The sequence below is a fragment of the Motacilla alba genome, chromosome 6, assembly GCF_015832195.1.
Source record: "Motacilla alba alba isolate MOTALB_02 chromosome 6, Motacilla_alba_V1.0_pri, whole genome shotgun sequence".
In the NCBI taxonomy this organism is placed as follows: domain Eukaryota; kingdom Metazoa; phylum Chordata; class Aves; order Passeriformes; family Motacillidae; genus Motacilla; species Motacilla alba.
The window spans coordinates 15,127,489-15,147,869 of NC_052021.1; the positions used below are offsets into that span (position 1 = coordinate 15,127,489).

At 36.6% G+C, this 20,381-nt stretch overlaps 1 protein-coding gene across 2 annotated transcripts in view; it reads right to left on the bottom strand.

Moving 5' to 3' along the window:
* ADK (adenosine kinase) overlaps nucleotides 1–20,381 on the bottom strand; it is a 271,173-nt gene that overhangs the window by 187,138 nt on the left and 63,654 nt on the right. For both annotated transcript variants that reach the window (XM_038141147.1, XM_038141148.1), the window contains exon 4: nucleotides 12,592–12,670. In XM_038141147.1, coding sequence (XP_037997075.1) covers nucleotides 12,592–12,670 — 79 coding nt within the window. The remainder of the gene's footprint in view (nucleotides 1–12,591; nucleotides 12,671–20,381) is intronic.

Consider the following 20,381-nt stretch of genomic DNA (forward strand, 5'->3'; position numbering starts at 1 on the left):
GGGGTGTTTAAGCAGCAGCCTACCAATCTCTTTCCCAGGAACCCTTGCCCTCACTGCAGGAACAATTCACTGGCTCATGACGTATCTACCCTACGTGACAGCCTGGTAAATGAAAATAAACCAGCACCTATGTTCTCTCAGTGTTCCAGCCTGCAGGCTGCAGCAATTCAGCAGCTGTTACAGAATAAGCTGACCCATTTTGAGATGACAGATGAGAACTGCTGAGGCCACTCAAAAGTCAGCTCTCTTCATCTGTCACACCCACTGACATCTCTATTTGTACACAAATTTTAAAAACTAGAACAATGAATACTAACAATGTTAAACATTAATGCCAACAAGTTTCCTTTTTCATTAAATTATCTACTGTAAACTGTGGAATTAATGTATAGTCATGCAGAATTTATCCCACAAAATATGCATGAGAAAGGCAGAAAATCTTAGCTAATCTTAAGAGTTCCAGTGGGTTCTCAAAAACTGTTTTTAAAAGCCAAAACCCATTTATTTTATCTACAAACTAAGAATACGAGATCACTGATTTCAGGCTATACTTTTAAAAGACAATCTAACCAACTTAACTGGTCTTACAGCTCACTTATACCACTACAAAGACAATAAAATAAAGATGTATTCTTAGGGTTTACAAGTAAGTGTCAACACATTAATGCTACCATTGGCAGAACAAGAGTAAATAATTCTATTGAATTAGTTTATTTGTCAGACTAATGTAATGAAGAAGCTCAGTACAATTGGTTGTAGTCATTTCACTTCAGTAGGATCTCTAAACTACACTCTGCTTATACTGATTGGGTATGTAATGTAATGTCTTCTATAAGTAAATACCATTCAAGTCCACAAAATCTGCATCTCACTCCTAAAGATGCCTTAGTAAATCAGAGTAGTCTTCTTATAAGAAAAATGGAAAAAATAAAAACTGTGTAGAAGCAAACAAGTTACATACTCCAGACATTGTTCAGTTAGTCCAGTGACAATGGAGGAAGAGTGAGGGATAGATCCTTAGGAACAGGATCTTGCAGAGCAAGGCAAAGGATGAAGAATGCAGCTATTACACATAAAGGTCTCTTCCTCACTCACAAGTGAAAAAATCCCTCAGTTAAAAGCAGAACACAAGCACAGCACTTGAAGTGAATAACTGCCAGCTTTCAGTACTTTATGGGTACAATACAGAAAAAAAACAAGTGGAGCTGCTGCATATTTTTTTGTGCTTTAACAAATTCACATTATACAAGAGCCATATTTTTACCCTTCAGGTCTTGTGACCATTTTGAATGGCACTCCAGCAACATGAGGTAAATACTCTGGTACATTTTCTACTACAGTTGAAATGATAAGAGGCCTAATCCATCCAAATATTAGTTTGCAGCAAGAAAAATAAAACTGTGAAACTCAATGCATATCAATGAGATCAAATTTTACAAAAGTTTTTTTTTGTTTGTTGTCGGGTCTCCTGCCCACCCAGGGACACCAGATGTCGGGTCTCCTGCCTACCTAGGGATGCCAGATGTGGGGTTTCACCCCCGGATTGGGGTGACCCCAAAAGATGGAAAAGTCTCTCCTCCAACCCGTGCCTTCAAAGAAAGACTCAGTAGTCTTCTGTTGTCTGTTCTCAAGGTAGTTTATTGTTGGTTATCTAAAAGATTCTTCTCCCTGAACTGCTGTGGCCCGTTCAGCAGCTCAGACAAAGGCACACTGCCCTCCCAGGGGCTGGTGCCATCTTTTATATCATATATTACGTACTACATGTTTATACTTTTTCTCCAATGCCTACTATCTATATTGAATGGTGACTTTCTACTCTAAACCAATCTGTGAGTGCCAACATTACCAAAGACATGGAGGTTAAGAAGGAGAAAGAAAGAGGACAGGGCACACCCAAATTCCTCCATCTTAGAACTCTTTACCCCCATGGGCAAAACTTGGACCCCTGCGTACAAGGCTCAAAACTCTCCTGTACAGCACTCAAAAATCCTTCTTTTCACTTTGTGACTACTTCTACTACAATACCTAAACTTGTGTGTGTGGCTTGTAATTCTTCATACAGAGTTAGTAATTTGCTCTACGGGCTAAGATCAAAACCCCACGTGTGTTTTTGGCTTCATGCCAGGGTCTCAGAGCCTCCTGCCAGTGGCTCTGGACATCTAGGGCACCCAGAGGGATGTCCTGGATTCCGACAGTTTGTTTCTTTCTTTTTTTTTTTTTTTTTTTAACTAGACATATCTACCAATACAAGATAACCTACAGGCCTACTCTTATGGGTCAGGGTATAAGTGAACTGCTAATGGACTAGTCCTAGGATTAGACTTCTCTACAGGGAATTCAATGCATTATCCCATATCCTTTCTTTGAAGAAAGCACCACATAATGCTAGTCACTGCAAAAGCCACTGAATCACAGTCTGTCCACGTGATTGACAATTTGTCCCCTTGAAATCATGCTCAGGATCCTGACAAATCTGTCCTTACCTCTGTGCACTGTTGAGAAGTTTAAGTAAATTCCTGTATTAAATTTCTGTTCTGATAAATCACTATTCTGATAAATTACCTCCATCATATCCATAAGAAAGAGAAAGGTATACTAATTTGTTACAGGCCTACAATCTAAGTTAGCAGTAACCAAAAGTAGAAAATCAGACATACATCCTCTTGGACTGAGCACAAATAATTGAAGAAGAGAAAATAATGATATCAGGCAACAAACCTCTGGATACAAGAAGAAAATGTATAAGGAATTTATACCAATATATTTAAACTTTCTGAGGGAAGGATTTCCAGGAATAGTTCATTATAAAACCTGCATGGAGTTCTTAGCTAACAGCAAGATTGTCGATGTTTGTGTTAAGGTGGGGAAAAAGAAAAGTATACTTCCAACAGGAAGCATTCCAGAGACAAGCAAGAAACCTCTCTAACTTGGCATTTCAGATTTCCAGGGCAATTAACTCCCCACTGTATCACATCACTTAACATTAATTAATTGCTAAAGATGTAGTTATGTAACTTATTGAGCTGCTAAGGATAAAACAGCTCACGAGCTCCCAAGGCTTGAGTGGCACGCCAAATTAATATCAGTGAAGCACAGGGATTTACCCTCTCTTCAGAGATTGCCAAATCAAGCACTCATTCTCTTCCAGTGTCAACCAGTGGAAGCAAGTCAAATAAATGTCAGTCAAGCCATCAGCCCACCGCTGCATGGAAAGTTTTATGGGGCAAAATGTTCTGACCAAGTCCCATTGTCATTCTGCACACAAAACACTGGGGGGTTCACATCATGGCACCTTTGGAACCAGGTCCCCTTACTGTGGGTTACAGATTTTTTGCTGAAAAGGAGAAATCCCAGCCTGCACTAATTACTGCATTGCCTAGAAACAGCTTAATTTTCAGGATAAGATAAATTAGGGAATGTGCTAATTAACATGACTCATATATAGCATGTCTTACAAGTTAAAGGTGGCATTGACTCAGGGAAAAACAGAATCAAAAACCAATGAAGTTTGAGCTCCCTCATTCATCATTCAGGTGGACATTAGCTTAGAGATAGAGTCTAAATTCCTTCATTGCTTTTGAAAAATCTGCAGAAGTTTTTACAGCTTCTAAACATGATGTTATCATAGCTAAAGAGGCATATAAGCCGAGTCAAGCAGCAGGCAGCTGAAATGCACACCCAGAAAGAACCAACTGCCACCATTTATACAGTGCCTTCTGATTCCATGCGGGTGACTGTGTTTGATTACTCCAGAATACGGAAACAGTTTCTAATCGTCAAAATAAATTACAATTTTGGATGGATGAACAGAGGGTGCATATGCACGCCAAAACTCACTCAAACACACTGAAGAAGAGAGAGTTTCGAGGTTCTATCTGAATGGATTTAGCAGAAATGTGATGGTACAACTCCTTTTCTGTTTTTCTAAAATATGTCACATCCAAAATCACTTTGAAGATCATCTTCCCACAATAGTATTGATGTTGCTGGCCAGGAGCAAGACCTGAAAAACAAGTGAATCTGGTTCTGGTACATGAGACAGACAAGTCCATGGGACCAGCAGTGAACCACTCAATTCCACACCAAAGTGATGCACATAAGGATGTTTGTCTTGCAATGCCTAACAGTTACTATCCAACAAAGTCTGTTCTCAAACTGACAATGGTGGAACTGGACCTCTCTCATTTTCGAGTGGACAGATTTAAGGACTGTGCATTACAGTCCCTGAAAAACAAAGAGCCACAGGCTCTTCGGATCTTTATTTTCTGACCATCCTGATATTGGCTAAAATTATTTTCCTAGGTCTATAAATATACACGGTCATACACAGCTGTTTTCCAGTGTACAGAAAAAAGCCTCACTATCAGCAGCCTCAACAAGTCAGGTCCTCCAGTCCACTGCTGCATCTTGCATCATGTGATCCATAACCACATAAACAATGGATGGGCTTCCTTCACAAGCACAAGAAAAGCTTGACAAGTTCCCAGCTTTCTAATCTGGAGGGAAATTTGCTTACATTTTTGCAGACTTTGTCATTAGGATGAAACTGTTTTGTTGCTTTTTTTGAACCGTCCACGTAGCTCTGAATAAGGCTTTGGAAATCATCTTAGCTACAGCTGAGTAAAAGGTCTGGCAATTTTCTCTAAGATGTTCCAAAAAATCTAGGCAACTCTCAAATGTTACAAAATTTCTCTGACATCTGTACTGATCAGTTTAGGCATTACACCAGTTTCCCAAGCTGCATGTTTTAATTCTGATGAGGAAAGGCTGTCTGCTCTGTAACAAGCAGGGACACATCACTGTGATGTTCGACACAGACTGATTCGGAAACACATATGAGTGACAGAATGCGCTTGAGAGAATAAGTGGCTCAGGAAACTGATGTCACTGGCATGCGGTATTGCCTGCTGTGACACTATCAACAGGACATCATCTCTGCCATAGCGGGAATAGCCACTGCTGTATTTCCAGAGAGACAAACTTAAATGACTGTTTTTGTTAGCTCTGAGGCATGTTTTGCTATTCCTCCATACACATCTCATTGATTAGGACTGATCACACAGAGCATTGAGGACAGGTGTTAAAGAAATCCACTTAACTGACCAGGAGCATTTAAATTTTAGTAAGGTATAAATAAGAAAAAATTAGCTGTAAGTTCCAGCTTTGTCTGGTTTATCTTCTTTTACATGGAACAGGTTTGAGAAGCAGATACGTGCACTTGTAGAAGAGCACATGGCACTGACAGAAGGCCACACTGAGAAGGCTCCTCCAGCATGGCAGAAACATGTGAGACCTCGCATAGAAAAAGCACACACCTCAGGATTTCTTTTCTGAGTGGAGAGAAAGGTTATTACCCCCGAATCTATTAAACCATACCAAATAGAAAATCATTTAGAGACCTTTTTTGTACATTTTCTTAAAAACTGGATTAAATCACTGAATATATTGGAAACACATGTTTGATGGGGCCACCAAGACCATATGAGCAGAGCTGCTTAAGGAATGAAAATGAAGCTGCTTAAGGAATATCAAGCGTATGGCCAAAACTAACTCTGAGGAATTTAACATTCCGGTCCAAATGGTTCAGAAAGCAAAAAAACCTACCTCTCTGAGCAAAAAAAAAAAAGAGACCTATTTCCTTTTGGTCAGAAAGATACAGAGCTAAATGTTCTTTGTTTCACTAAGTAAGAGGGAAATGTTGTTTGGGGGACTTGCTTGTACTTTCTTGGAGTGATGGTCCAGAAACGATTTTTGGAGAAAGCTACTCATTGTGTAAGTGATTTTAAGCACACAATTAAGCAGAACACTTCTAGTTGATGGCATCGTTCATTTAATAAAAAAATGACAGTGCCATCTCCATGCCAGTTATGCATGTTCAATACATTTTGAAGCCTGCTCCTGAGCCAAATCTTGGCTCCTGCTATGCCTCAGTCTGATCTACTGCAGAGAAGTAATCCAGAAATTGTCACAAGTGAGAAAAAGATTAAATTCATTACTTGTATCTTCATTTATACAGAATGACAACAGAGTGAGGAGGAAACCACTAAAGGACTGATGGATCCCTGTGTTATGGATCTTGTAGATTACATTCAGCAAGTACTGTTTAACCAAGGGTACTTCTGGGCAAATAGGCATAAACTTTATTTTAAAAGCATGGAATCAGTTGCAATGAAGCTACTTAGATGTTTACAAGATTACAACTCATATTGTTTATAAAACAGAGCTCTGTGCCTGCAAGTATTCTTCATAGACAAATCTCTAATTTTACATATTATTTTTGGATTAAGTATGAAATGACCCAGTAGACAGACGTGCTTAATATAAATCCAAGGTTTGGCTAATTACACACGTAACAAGTAGTAAAAATTTAAAATACTTCTAAGCCCTAACAGCATACCACTTTTTATAAACAAGCATGAATCTGTTTATTTTTCAAAGCTAAATTCTCATAGTTATGAGTTCATTAGAATGCTAAAACACACAATCCCTTTAGATTAACAGAACAAGTTAATCATAATGGAAGAATGAAAATTTGGAATGATTTACAAGTGCTTGAAATAGAGGCTGATATTCAGAAAAGTGCCATACTTCCCTGATGTGAATTCAGAAGTTCAACATAATTTAGCATATTATTCTCTCAGTACTATCCCTCATTTAAAAGTCATTCCAATCAACACTTTATTTACTCTTAATAAAGATGTACTCTAGCTTAAAGCCAAACTTCTTTAAAGTATCTAATGAAAGGATGTAGGCTTTTGCAAAAAATGTTGCACAGCTCCAAAATTGAAAGGTTACAATTAGATGGCAAGAAGTAATGCAGAAAGAAAAAGGGAGTTATGATGCTTTTGTCAGGTGTCATTATACAAACATTATTGTGAATTCCCAAGAGTTATCTATAGGAAAGCTTCCCAAAAATTCTATTTTACATTTTTTCCCTTTACCTGCCAGTCCTACCAATTCAAGTTGAAATGTGTCAAGCTACATTCTTCCAAGCACATATTGCATCAGCAGTAATAAAACTTGTGAAATGGGAATTTTACAATTCTACCAATGATTAATAAACAATAGAATATAGGATTCTCTAGCTGCTAAGTTAGATTCACAGCAACACTAGAACTGCTAGAATAAAAATAAGATATTAAGAAATAGGATAAAAACCAGGAGCACCCATTCTGAGGATGAAGATTGTGGCATTCTTTGTAAGTACTTCCAGAAAAACAAGAATGAAAATGTGCTGTTTGTTGCCAAGGTCGTGTAGTTTAACATCTAAGTTATAAAATTCTATCAAGTTGAACTTGAAATCCAGCACTTGTGTTAGAAAGATAAAACTTCAAAGACTATTTCTTGCAGTTCTAACCTCAGCACTCCAAAAGCAAAAGAAATGCTGATAAAAATCATGCAAACACAGCCTGGTCAGCAATACTTGCCCTCTCTGCACATGTAAGCTATTTGCTTTACATACTTTAAAGTCATGAGCCCTATTAAAAGACTCAGATTTTTTTTTTCCTTTCCAGATCAATGTCTGTTGTTAGATGGGCACAGGCTTAACTAAAATTATGGAAGGAAGCTGAGTAGTAGTAGAACACTGTCTCTATGAATCTGAATTTAGTTTGTTGGCAGAACCCTAAAACAATACATTATTTATGAACTGCATGCAGTTACATGTATGCATATTTTATAGATTTAATATAATGGATCCAATCATCTGGAGAGATTTCAAGAGCTCAGATTAAAGCAAGATGTCACATATCATATTAGATATAAAGCTAAAATTTAATGAGACAAGTAAAGGTCAGAGAAGCACACTGCAGTTTCAATTTGATACCCCTACAGTTCTTGTTCTTAAGCAAGCATCACAACTTCAAACATACAGCAAAACCAAAAGTTAGTATAAAGGGATAATTCTAATGCCAAGCAAACAGGAAAGTTAAACTTCGGTTTCTATTCCAGAAATGAAAGGATTGCAATTCAGTCATCCTCTCTAGTCCTCTTTTTCCAAAGTATTGTCAAGGAATTTTTAGTGACTGATGCCTGATCAATTGAAATTTGATTCAGCAAAGTTAGCAACATGTCTTATTGGCGGGTTAAGGAAAAAAAACCCAACCCCACACCTGTATCTAACAGTTATATAGCACCTTTAGAAGCACATTACCTGCGTTCCACTGATTATCTGGATTCCATCCGTTTTCTGTATTGTATTGCAGTCAGGAAAGCCCTTTGTTATTCCTTTTACCCTCTTCCCGTTGTTTACATTCTGTCCCTATTTTTAGGCTGAGTACTAAAGTCTCAAACAAAAAGATGCTTCAATAAGACTGGTGTTTAAGGCCTTGTAAGTTTTCAATCTGTCATAGTTAGCCATCTTTATTTTGCAGGTAAACAAATTTACATGCAAGAAGGATTAGAGTTGACAAGAAAAGTAGATGGGTAAGGAAGAAACAAGAACGGGACAGTGAGGGAATACACAATCAGAGTAACATTGGGATTTTTAGACTGTTTTTCTCTTTCCATATTACTAACTTTTCTCTCAGTTTTGTAATTTCTCTCACATTCTGTCTCCACCTTCTTCTTTTCGTCACCATTACTCTCCTAATATGAATTAGTATTTCTGAAGCATAATTTGCTGTTAATTGAATCTCATTAAGCAATGATTAAACTGTTGTCTCATTTATTAGATCTTTTCCATTTTTATGCCTGCTACTGTCATTTCTGGAATATAGCAATCACTTCCCCCCTGCCCCCTTTCATATCATGAGCCAAGCCATGATAATAATGATTCCCTAACTCTTTCCAAGATCAGTTCAAACAACTTTAATATTCCATAAAACCTAACCCCATTGAGCTTTAGCACTGCCCTTCAATACTTTTACATTGTTCTTGGTACTCCCTTTCACCATTTGCAGGTATTTTAAAGAAATATTATTGTACTTATAAAAATGCTTATCTAACACACTTTTCAAAAGTGTGATACTTCTGAGTTTCTGCCCCTTTGTCATTTATCTTCCATCCTCTCAATGTTTACTCCAACAGTCTTCTGTATTTCTTCTGCAACAGAGGAATTTTTCCTTTGCTCTTTCCTTTCCTTTTACAGAGCTTTCCCTCTAATGTATGATGTGACCCTGCTTCCCCATTTCATTTCCTGGAAATATGTCTTCTCCATTGTACCTTAGAAGTATTTCTACAAAAAAACCCCACAACTTTTCTATTGTCCCTCATATGTCCAGTCCTTTCTCTTTTTCTGACCCTGCTGAGATACCCTGTCCACAAAATGTCTGCTTTGGGCAGTCGACAGGGCCAACCTTCAGCTTTCTGATTTTCACAATGCTCTCCAACTATTGTTCAGTCCTGCAGAGTGCCACACACTCTCCTGCTCTGCTGCAAGACAACACTGAAAAAACACAGAGATTCCCTTTCATACCTTATCAGCCAAATTCCTCGTTCACGGCTGCACTTCACATCTTTCCTTTCTGTTAACATGTTGGAAAAAAAATAAAATCTAACTCTGTTCTTCACAGCTTAACTGCAATTCTGGTTAATTCTTTGTAAACTTCTAAAATCTTCGCTTCCTTTATAGTTTATGCTGCTTTAAATTTTAGTTCAAAACCCCATGATTTAAGCTTCATTTTCTTCCCAGTTTTCTTTGTAATTCCAAACTTCTTCCTATTGGCTCCTTCTGTGATTACCATCTCAAATTTTTCACACATGACAAATACAGTATTTCTAAGACTTTTTTTTTCTTTTTTTTTTTTTTAAGAAATTGGCTTACCCTGCTCAGAAACAGAGATCATTTCTCGAGTAGATGATACTACCTTTGCAGATACAAAGGAAATATCCAAAATATATGAGCACATGTAACAGATGATGATGTGTTCATACACCATGAGCAGATGATCAGCAGATGATCACCATACACCATGTAAGCAAGCATCTGACAGGTTCATTTTCCCTTTTTAAACACATTATATGCTCTAAAGTTTCTCCACCCATTGCCTTTGGGTATTTTTGTTTCAATATAGTGTTGCTTTTCTGACCTTTTAAGAGGGTCTATCTATCTGAAATAAACAATTCCATAACCTTGAGCTGCTTCCTAAATTCTTCTTTTAAAATTTGATCTTTTTTTTTTTTGCACTTTTCCTATTACATTCCTCTTTCCACTAAGAACTCAACTTTTAAAAAAGCAATTTATCAGACTTCAGGGCCCATTTCCAACCATTCTCCTCAGTAGCATTTCATTGTAGTTAGGCTTCCAAGGATGCCTTTCTTTAACATGTCATTATTTCTGACCAACTTTTAAACAGTTGGAGTAAACTCTTTTAGGTTTTAGCTCTTATTTTATAGTACACTTTTTCAAGCTTTTCCCAAAATGTTGAGAAATTAGTAAGAGCTGTATTCTTAGGATTTCTTCCCTGTATCTTCTCACAGAGAATCCACATTCAATCCAAGTGTGGCTACCTTAGCACTCTGAACTTATTTATTGGTCCTTTACTTCTCAGTCACCACATAAGCTTCCTAAAATAGTGGTTTTTTCTCCCATTACTTTCAACAAATTAATATAAATTTAAGCTGGCTCTCTCTAAGGTTACTTACACACTCATTCTCTCCAATAAGCCAATGAATATTGCTGCAAAAACTCTTCCAGAAATTCTAATTTAATTTTTGGTTTACATTTCAACTACTTTTTTTTTCCAATCCTTCCATTTTTTTTCTTCTGCTAAAGCTTACAGAATAACAGCTTCTTTCAAGATTTCCAGAATTCACTTTTTTTCCTCTCTCTCACTCTCCCATCTCTCTTTTTCAAGTCTTTTAGTGATGTTATGTTATTCATGCACAACTGTTTAAGTTTCAATCGTATTTAAAACAGAAACTAGGAGATGACAAACCTTCTGGAGACAAATACAATTCCAGATGGCAACTGGAGCTGAATGAGGCTCCCAGCTCTGAGCCAAGATAAAGGAAAAGTTCACTGACAAAACCTGATCAGTGTAAGAAAGGCACACTGACACAGAAATACCTACATTTCACTGATTTACATTTCATCTATTTCCTTAACTCTATATGGATTCTATGTACTTGATAGTATAATTATTGAACAATACCTGGAGTGATAGATTAATGACAGTTAAAGAATGAAACAGTTTATTAATAAATTAGCCAGTGCCACAGAGGTCACTTCAAGGAGAGATGGAATTAAAATCCTGGGCTCTTTGAGCACTTCAAAGTTTAGGAACTCAGAGTCTGTCACATGCATTCGTTTCTAAACCTCCCCAAACTAAACACAGCAACAGAAGGAGAATTTCACGTCTCTCAACAAATAAACAGTTCCAGAACTCCCTCCAAAAGGTTCACATCTAATCACCTGTCACAAAAAGGCACCACCTTTACAGCATTGCCACAGGTTAAGCAACAATGATATCTAACAGAAAATTATTCCAATAACTTGAGCTCCATTGATCAAGAGATTTTTCAAAAATATCAGAAGCAAAAAATTGTCTTGACCCCATTTAAAAAAAAACAACTCAGAAATGCTGACTATATTTTAAAAACATAACCATTTCAGAATGACAATGCTATATACATTAAAACATATGCAATTTTTTTTTAAATCCAAAATATTTTCAAGACATTTGGGGTTTCTGAAAATGAAAACTTTAGAAAGGAAGCAACAACTGTTTTGTAGAAAGAAGCAGTAGTTATGACAATTTTTTCCTTTTTATGGGGGGGGCAACCTTTATTATAATATAATTTTATTTCTTCCAAATGTGCATTTAATGCTATCTGGCAGTCAATTTTACCTATATAGGGAGCCTCAAAGTTAATATGCTAGGTTCATTAACAAGAAGATCTTAGGTGCCACTTGTGTATTTTTTAATAGAATTTTTACATATCTCATAATATGAAAATACACATAGGTATATGCTTCAGAGTGTTGTGACAAAAAGCATACTTTAGTTATAGAAAACCTAACACACCTGAAACTAAATTCATCATTACTGTTGTTCATCACATCCATAGCCAGAAACATTCCCATTGTATAAAATAAATTTTTATGTTTCAGTCTTTTATGGACAAACTCTGAAGTTCTTACAGGATAAATGTGCTTAGAATCACAGAGCAATGCAGGCTAGACAGGACCTCTGCAGTTCTCCAGTCCAACACATAAGTCAAAGCAGAGACAGCCTCAAATTTAAATCTGCCTGGCCAAAGGACTCATTCTGGTACATTATGAAAATCTCCAAGCACAGAGACTCAACAACCTTACTGTTTAACCACTGTCATTGTGACTTTTCTCAGTGTAAGATTCCTAACAGCAGCTAGAGACCTTATCCTTGCCTCTTCTCCTTCCAGCACACATCTTTGACTAAAGCTTTTCACTCAGGGTACACTGGAGGTGCAGCTATAACCTTTGCAGAACACTTGTGAAAAGATTAAAGAGCACAACTACAAAACAAGTCACATACAACACTACCAGCATAGGCTGAGCAACAGAATCACAAGCAGCCACTCTGCAGTGCTCATGACGAAACAGACAACACAGAGCAGATTCAAACACAACACTTGAAATTATCAATAATTCTCTGCACAGGAAGAACAAACCTGGGCCACTTTAACGGAATTTTGAGTGGAACCACCAGCATGATATTCTACTTTGAACTTTTTCACAAGTTCTTCAAATCTGTTAAGAAAAAATAGAGAAACAAATTAAACTCTGTAATTTTTTTTTTCCTAAACAAGTCATGAAGATTAGAAGTAGATGACATCACATTACTTGAAAACAAGAAATTCACACAGATCGACTGTTACACATAATGCAAGCAGGAAACATTCATTTACAGTTTGTCCAAATCACAACACAAAGTATGACATCAAACTGAACTCTTCACCTAAAAGTTGCAAGTAGAGTAAACAACCAGGGGGGAGAAAATTATCTGGAGCGTAAGCTCAACTGCAAGTTGTTAGAACTGAACTATTAGATTGGTAAAATATATGCATGAAGAAAAATTACATAAATGAAGATATTCAGATGCTTATTCCACCTCATAAAATTTTATATTCTGTTTCTAACTTAAGAGAGAAGACTGAGGAGATCTGGTGCCTAGTTCAAAATTAACTTAACCCAAACGACAGTGCTATATTTTAAGATTTCATATGAAATAGTACATTTTGACAGGTGAAGAACTTTGATGAACAAATCCAGCAGTATGTGAGAGAATTTGATAACAGAAAAGGTGCCTCCAGGTGAACTTTCAAACCCTTCAAGCCATCCTACTATGAAAATATAGAATTCTCTGTCAACATTCAGTAGTATATTAGGTTTGAATACTAAAACAAATATTTGAACTTTTAACAGAAGTATCTACCCTCATATTTCAGATCACACTTTCTGGTTAAGACCCAGCGACTGTAAAGCACTGTTCACTGTGTAGGATATGTGTTACAGCTCTGATCAGAGGATACAACCACTCAAGAACAGTCTCCTCTCTGCTCACAGGCTCTAGAAAAGGGAACTGGAATGATGGAGTAATGGAGACTGCTGGGAGGCCATGTACAAATACTGCATCATGCCTTTCAATTCCAAGCACACTTCAAAATGAGTGGATTAAACAGCAGGATTAGCAACCTCAGAAGACGTCAGACTCAGAAGTACTCCTGCAAGCCAGCCAAAATGTTTACTGCAAACTTTGTTTGCAGATATGAGGTTCAAAACTACCTCCATTACTCTAATTTTAATAGCATGTATTTGCCTTTAATGCCTATTAACTTTACCTTCAACAAACAAAGCTTGCCCAGTTAGATGTATTCCAATTTATTTTATTGTGTTTACCTTTAGCATCATTTTAAGGAGTGACACATCTTTATTTCAATCACAGTGCAAGTTGAATGCTATCTATCAAATCTACCCTTTCTCTCCTCCTCACAACTCCAATCTTCTTACAATATGTGAACAACAGCTTTGGGGATAGATTTGTCAAACAGTGACTTTTTTGTTTAAAAGGTTTCTATTTTCAATACCACCTTATTAATAAGAGCATTTTTCTTTTGGAGTACTTTCCATTTAAAGTGTTTGAATAATGAGCTACTTACCCCTAGCAAACTACCAATGGGCAGACAATTAGAAAGAATCAAGAACTAAATTACTACATATGCTTTTCACAGTTATCCACACTACTAATTATCCACCAGTTCTAAGTCAAGCAATTGAAACCTTAAATGATAGCAAGTAGCTGAAAGTGGGAAAAAATAACAAAACCCAACAGGTCTCTTAACAATTGTTTTTCAAGCAAAGACAAACCATTATGAACCAATTAAGTATTTTGGCAATATTTTTTCTTTAATTTAATTGACATTTTGCCTTTTCACTCGATTTGAGTATGTACTTTGCAAGTCACATGGTTGTTTTTGCTTTCTTGTATATCCATAAGCATGCAAGTTGATATTTTAATTTATTTTAATTCTTTTACCTAACAGAAATTCAAGAAGTTTCCATATCCACATTTTTTAATGGCATGTTAAACCTTGCAAACACAGTATACTTCAGTCGAGCACCTATGTAAGCAGCTCTGTGTCTAGATATGTATGTGTTCAAATAATTATCTTGTAGTTGAAATGAAGAATAAAATATAGACGACTATCTGAATTTGGAGGGAAAAAAAATTGGAAATTGCCATAAAATACCATCTGTATTATAAAAATTTCAAGGTGTCAGCTACACAATCTAATAAATAATCTGAACAAATTACTTTATAATTACTTAATACAGTAAGACAAATGATGCTTACACTACTTCAGATTGAACATGAAAACATGTATGTCCTTTTCTTCAAATTAAGATGGTGAATTTAACATCTCCAAATATCTGTTACATAAAATAGAACGAGTTTATACAGCTGCAACTAAAGTAAATTTTGCTGGTCATTTTCCATGACACGTCAGAAGGACAATGTAATTCTGTTGTTTTAATCTGCAAGAGCCTGAATTGCATCAAGAATGACCTCAAAATGCAGCATGCTCATTGTTTTTTATCTCAAGATGAACAGTCAGACGGACATTTTTCCGAATGTCAGCAGATGGCACAGGCAGCGTGGGAACACAGACTTTGTCACTGTGTGCTGCCTGCCTGACCTGCACAGAGAAGACTCATTGCAGCATGCCTCAGAACACGGAGCTTGCTTTTAGAAAACCCTCCCCTTGAAGGAAGGAAGTCCAACTGTAGAAACTGCTCCATGACTCGGGAATGCTGAACAGAGCTGCTGTGTGTCCTTCAGAACTAAGCTGTTATCACACTTCAGAGAATTCAAGAAAATTAGAACCTTATGAGCACAATGGAATTTTATTTTTGCTTCATATTTTGTAGTTGCTGGTTTTTCTGAGCATTTCTAAGGCTGTTCTGTATCTGAGAACTGTGACCCTTTTTCTGACCTCACAACATACCATTACCTTAAATAACAGAATAATAAATCCCACAATCGGCACCATATAAAGGGGCCTCTATTTTTAGTACCATGAATTTGTCCACCACATTAAAGCCTATTTTAACAAAAAAAAGTTTGCATTTGCTGCAGCATATGTTTTCAGCTGTGGTACTGATGATCACCTCTAGCACTGACCAAAGGGGATATGTTAATGTTTTGCTCAGTTACAGTAAAGGCAATAACACTTTTGTCAGTTGCTTTTTTTTCCCCTTCTTCAAAAGAGAATGTACTCCTAATTGAACTTGATACTGGAAGGTGAGGCTGTTCACTAGCCTCACTTTTGACAGAATTAATAGTTATTAAAAAAAAATTATAGGGTGGTAGAAGAAGAAGTTATTACACAAAAGAACACAAACAAGAATGAGAATATAATCTGCCTTTTTTTTTTCTTTTACAAAATACAACCTCCTTACTTTACAGGAGGTGGAGGCTGATTTTTAGAAGGCACAGACTCTAATATATGCCATACTGTTACCTCAAACTGGAGACAGCTGTTAGAATTTTCCCCCAGTAAATATCACTGCTGACAATTGCACCACCCTGTTTGACTCTCAGACCATTCATAACCTGAGCATCACTAGTCACTTTCTCTGTGTGCTCTTACTAAACTATGTGTAAACCTTACACTATTCCTTCTCACAGCACCTCTTAAAAAAGCATGATTTACTGCACTGTAGAGAAAAATGCATTTGCTGCAATATCTAATCCCTTCAGACACCTGCAAAGATCATCTGTGTCAGCTCCCCCTCTGACCAGCTCTTGCCTCTCGCCCCAGCTCTCTCGCAGCCCCTTCTCAGTCAATGCAAGCAGAAGTCACTTCTCTACATTTTCAAGGCCCTGCACTGCAATGCACTGAACATACCATCCTTCATTTGATACATTCACATTTACAACAGCCTCCGGGCACAGAGCTGTCAACAAAAATAGCTTTTCTCTCACTAACCCATGATATCATCCAATGTCCAGTTACTAGAATTTTCTATGACTATTAGCAAAACTACTTTAAATCTTACTTCAAACTATCTTTCACCATAATGTCATAAAAAAGTCATCAGCAAGGCTGTGTGATTTCCCGAGGCTACTCTCCAGCCTAATAACTGGCAATCCTCTCGTGGATCAATACCCGTCTCTCATAACTTGCTTTATACACAAATTCTGAGGGGTTTGGAGCTGGGACTGTCTTCTTGTTACACAGCAACAGATACACTCGTGTGTGGCTCACCATGGTTCCAAAATCAAACCGACAAGAAAAATAAGCACATAAAACATTCCCTACAACCAAAAACAGGCAACATAAGGCAGTGGAGCTACACTATGGAAAATTAAAGCAATTCAAGTAATGCTGTTAAGTTTTATGACATAATTTATATTAAACTACAAAAAAACCCACACCTTTTTGAAGGGTAAAATAGCCACAGAATACCAGTCTTACATTGAGAGTGCATCAGAAAAAAAAAACAATCCTGATGCATATGTCAGAAGCTACTTATCTGCAAGAAATACAGAAAAGTAATCTCTTGTTTTTCAGCAGGGTATGTTGCCCTGGATATCTTTTGATATATCTGCTTATTACCTAAGATGTACTCAATAGCACACACCAGCAGGAGCTACACATAAAAAAATCACCTGCCACATAAAAAAAGCAGCTAGAGAGGAGAGAAAAGTAATTTTTGCCCTTTTGAATGCCAGATAACCAGATAATGACAGCCTGAATGTAAAGACAAAAATCAAGCTATTCCAAAGAACAATAATAAAGTATTTTCAGTGGATTGTATATTTTGTTTGGTGTTATAAAAATCTTCAAAACCACTAAGATGGAAACCTCTTTAATAATCAATACAAGGTTGCAAGCCTCACATAAGTCTGTAACTCCTTTTCTTTAAAGATTATGTTCTGGCTGGGGATGCAGCCATTGTTGATACCTCTAAGAAAGGGAGGTAGACAAGGATTTGGTATCTTTTTAAGGTATCTTTTTTAAGGTACAGGACAATTTTAATTAGATTTTAATTAAAAATCATAATTAATGGTGATTCTGACACCTTTGCCAGATATTTACTTTTACTGGCAAGAAGCAGTCATATTAAGACATGGCAATAGCTTTAAATGTTCAACTGTGAAAAGAGCCAGACTAATACGTTGACAGTTAGATGTTTGATCCTTTTAATTGCATTTTTTTAAAAAATCTACTTAAATTTTCAAATTAAGTAACCTGTGTCCAATTGCCTATGAAATCACTCCATAAATTAAAGAAGAAAGTATGTAAGAGAGCGAGAATCATATTTTACAACCTGTTTTAATAATAATAAAAGCTCAGTAAAACTACAAGAACAACACCAAATATTATTTCAATCTTTAAGCAAACCCTCAAGGAATAAACCAACACAAACAAGGAAATAATGCCAAACCTGCATCCTGATTGTTTTGCAGGGCATGGCAGAAGTAGTTATGCGTACATCTGGACAAGCCTGTCATCTGTCACATTCTCAGTTTCATCACAGCCTGGGCCAGTGCCAGAACAATGCAGGCAGCCACACCGCCAGGCAGATGGGGCACATGTTGTTGAAAGACAACCTTCCCTGGTCAGTGTTAGCAGGCAAGCTGAAGCCCTCATAATCTCATCCTGAGAAAAATCTAATTTACATTTAAGAAAAAGGTCTAGTCTTGAGATTCAAACACGATAATTAAATCAGAGAGTATTATTTTTAAACAGAAGTAGAAGGCAGAATATTTTAGAATTAATTCTGTGGGTTAAAAAGAAGCACAATTCATATTTTTAACTCTAAATAGAGTACTTACTTTCTCTACCTGAATTGTACAACTCTGTGTTAAAAGTTCAAACCCTAAAAAGAATAGTTATATATATGAACACTTTCATCCCTACTCTTTGAGACAGAAGAAATTGAGATACAGATATAATTGGTTGCTCTTACTTAAAATTGAACCTGAAAGACCAAAAACCCCCTTTTGAAATGAGGTACAATCACAGAGGTACATGAGGAAACTTCATAACAGCTGCTTGGCAATGACTGACTTTATGCAGAGCAAGTTCTTCTTATTAGCTTGGCACAGAATTAAAGAGCTTGGGAAGGGGTAGGGGAGCAAAGGGGAAGAACGAAGCATGCTAAGAAGGAAGTATTGCAGACAGGTTAGCACCAAAGCCATATAACACAACAGAAAGCTAAATTTGTTAGGAATAGGACTGCCACAATTGAACAGAGCAGATCATCATATTTTTCTCCTTTATTTACTGAAGTTCACAGAACGGTGACTCTTCATGGAAGCATTTACTGCTGCAAACTAGAATTTCACATGAAGTATTTTCCTAATCACCTCATCCAAACAAACACCAAATGAAAAAAGCCAGTAATTCCAACCAGGTTAGGATTATGAGTACCAAATGTTATTATATGAAAAAAGAAAAAAATGCATAGGCAAATTGCAAGATTCATAGCTTTGAAATATTTTACCACAAATGTTAGTGAGGTTGAAAAAAATGCACTTAAATGTCAGTTTGATAAAAGCCAAAAGAACATTTTCCACATGTGTTTGCATTTAGGCATATTGAAACAAGATGGAAGAAGTAACAGTCATTCAAATGTAAGGTTAAAACATCAGCTCTTAAGATCATGATTTAAAGAAATTTCTCAACTTTTTTTTTTTTTTCCAGCAGAGGCAAATTTATGCAAGTGTTCTTGAAAAGCCCCCCCCTTATTCCAGATTATCTGGGTATCTTCCTTAACATTATCTCAAAAATATATATGATTACACTCAGAAGTATCAGCCACAAGGGAAGTTTTTCTGTTGATATTCTACAATGGTGTAGGAAAATGAAAACAAACAAACCCCATAACCCCACCACCCTATACCACTAGATAATTAAAAGAGCACATTTCTGATTCTGTCTCTAAACACTACAAATACATACACTATAGATACACAGAGCACCTTTTCAAGCCTTAAAATTTGTGTATAATATACAATTACTATAATATCCCTCCCTCTATTAAATTTTCATTCAAAATATTTGAAGAAGTTTCATTTAAGGGCAGCAGTCGAAAACACTATTAATAAAAGAAATTCTGTCAGTTCAGTAATTCCCTACAACTGCATGCTTTCCTCCCACTGTCTTCTTGAAGGAAGATCTTCCAAAACAACAGCCAAGACTCAACCATTTTGTGGACACATCTAGGGATTTTCACCATAGAGCTTGTTGCAAAACACCGCAGAAAGAAACAGCTCTCTGCCCTTATGCATAGCCAAGAAGGATCAAAAGGCATTGCAGGCAGGGAAAAGAATGTAGCATTGACCTTCTTCATCCTTGAGTGCACCAAGTCTGTTCTGGAGCACTAAGGAACACGGTCATTTCCTTTGTTATTTCTCAGCACCATTACATTTACACTTGCTCCTGATGTTCCCAGTATACATCTGGCAGCTTGGGTGCAAGACTACAACCTCAAAAAAAAAAAAAAAAACCTGCCATTTTCTGTTTGCTTCCCAGAAGTAGCATGGGAAAAATATGTGCTTTATGATACCTACAGGTAAATTTTTTGCGTCCAAATTTACTTGCTAACTAAAAACAGTGAAAGGGCAAATTGTTTATCATATTACAAAGTAATGAACTTAATCCTTTTGTCATGAGTATCTTGGATCTACAATAAAAATGCAGGAACAAAAGTAACACTAACGGGTTTTGAAAGTAAGACTAGATTTACAAAATTACAAGCAAATTAGAGATCATAATCCTAATTATGCAATAAATATAAGAGACTGCAATAGATGCTTCCCACTTGGCACAGTAGAGACCAGGTGTTAACTGTCAATAAACCTTTAGTGAATGCTAATTAAAACTGCTGTTTCACAAGCATCAACTTACTCCAGCTCACATCAAAGTGAAAATTTGTTTAACTTAATAAA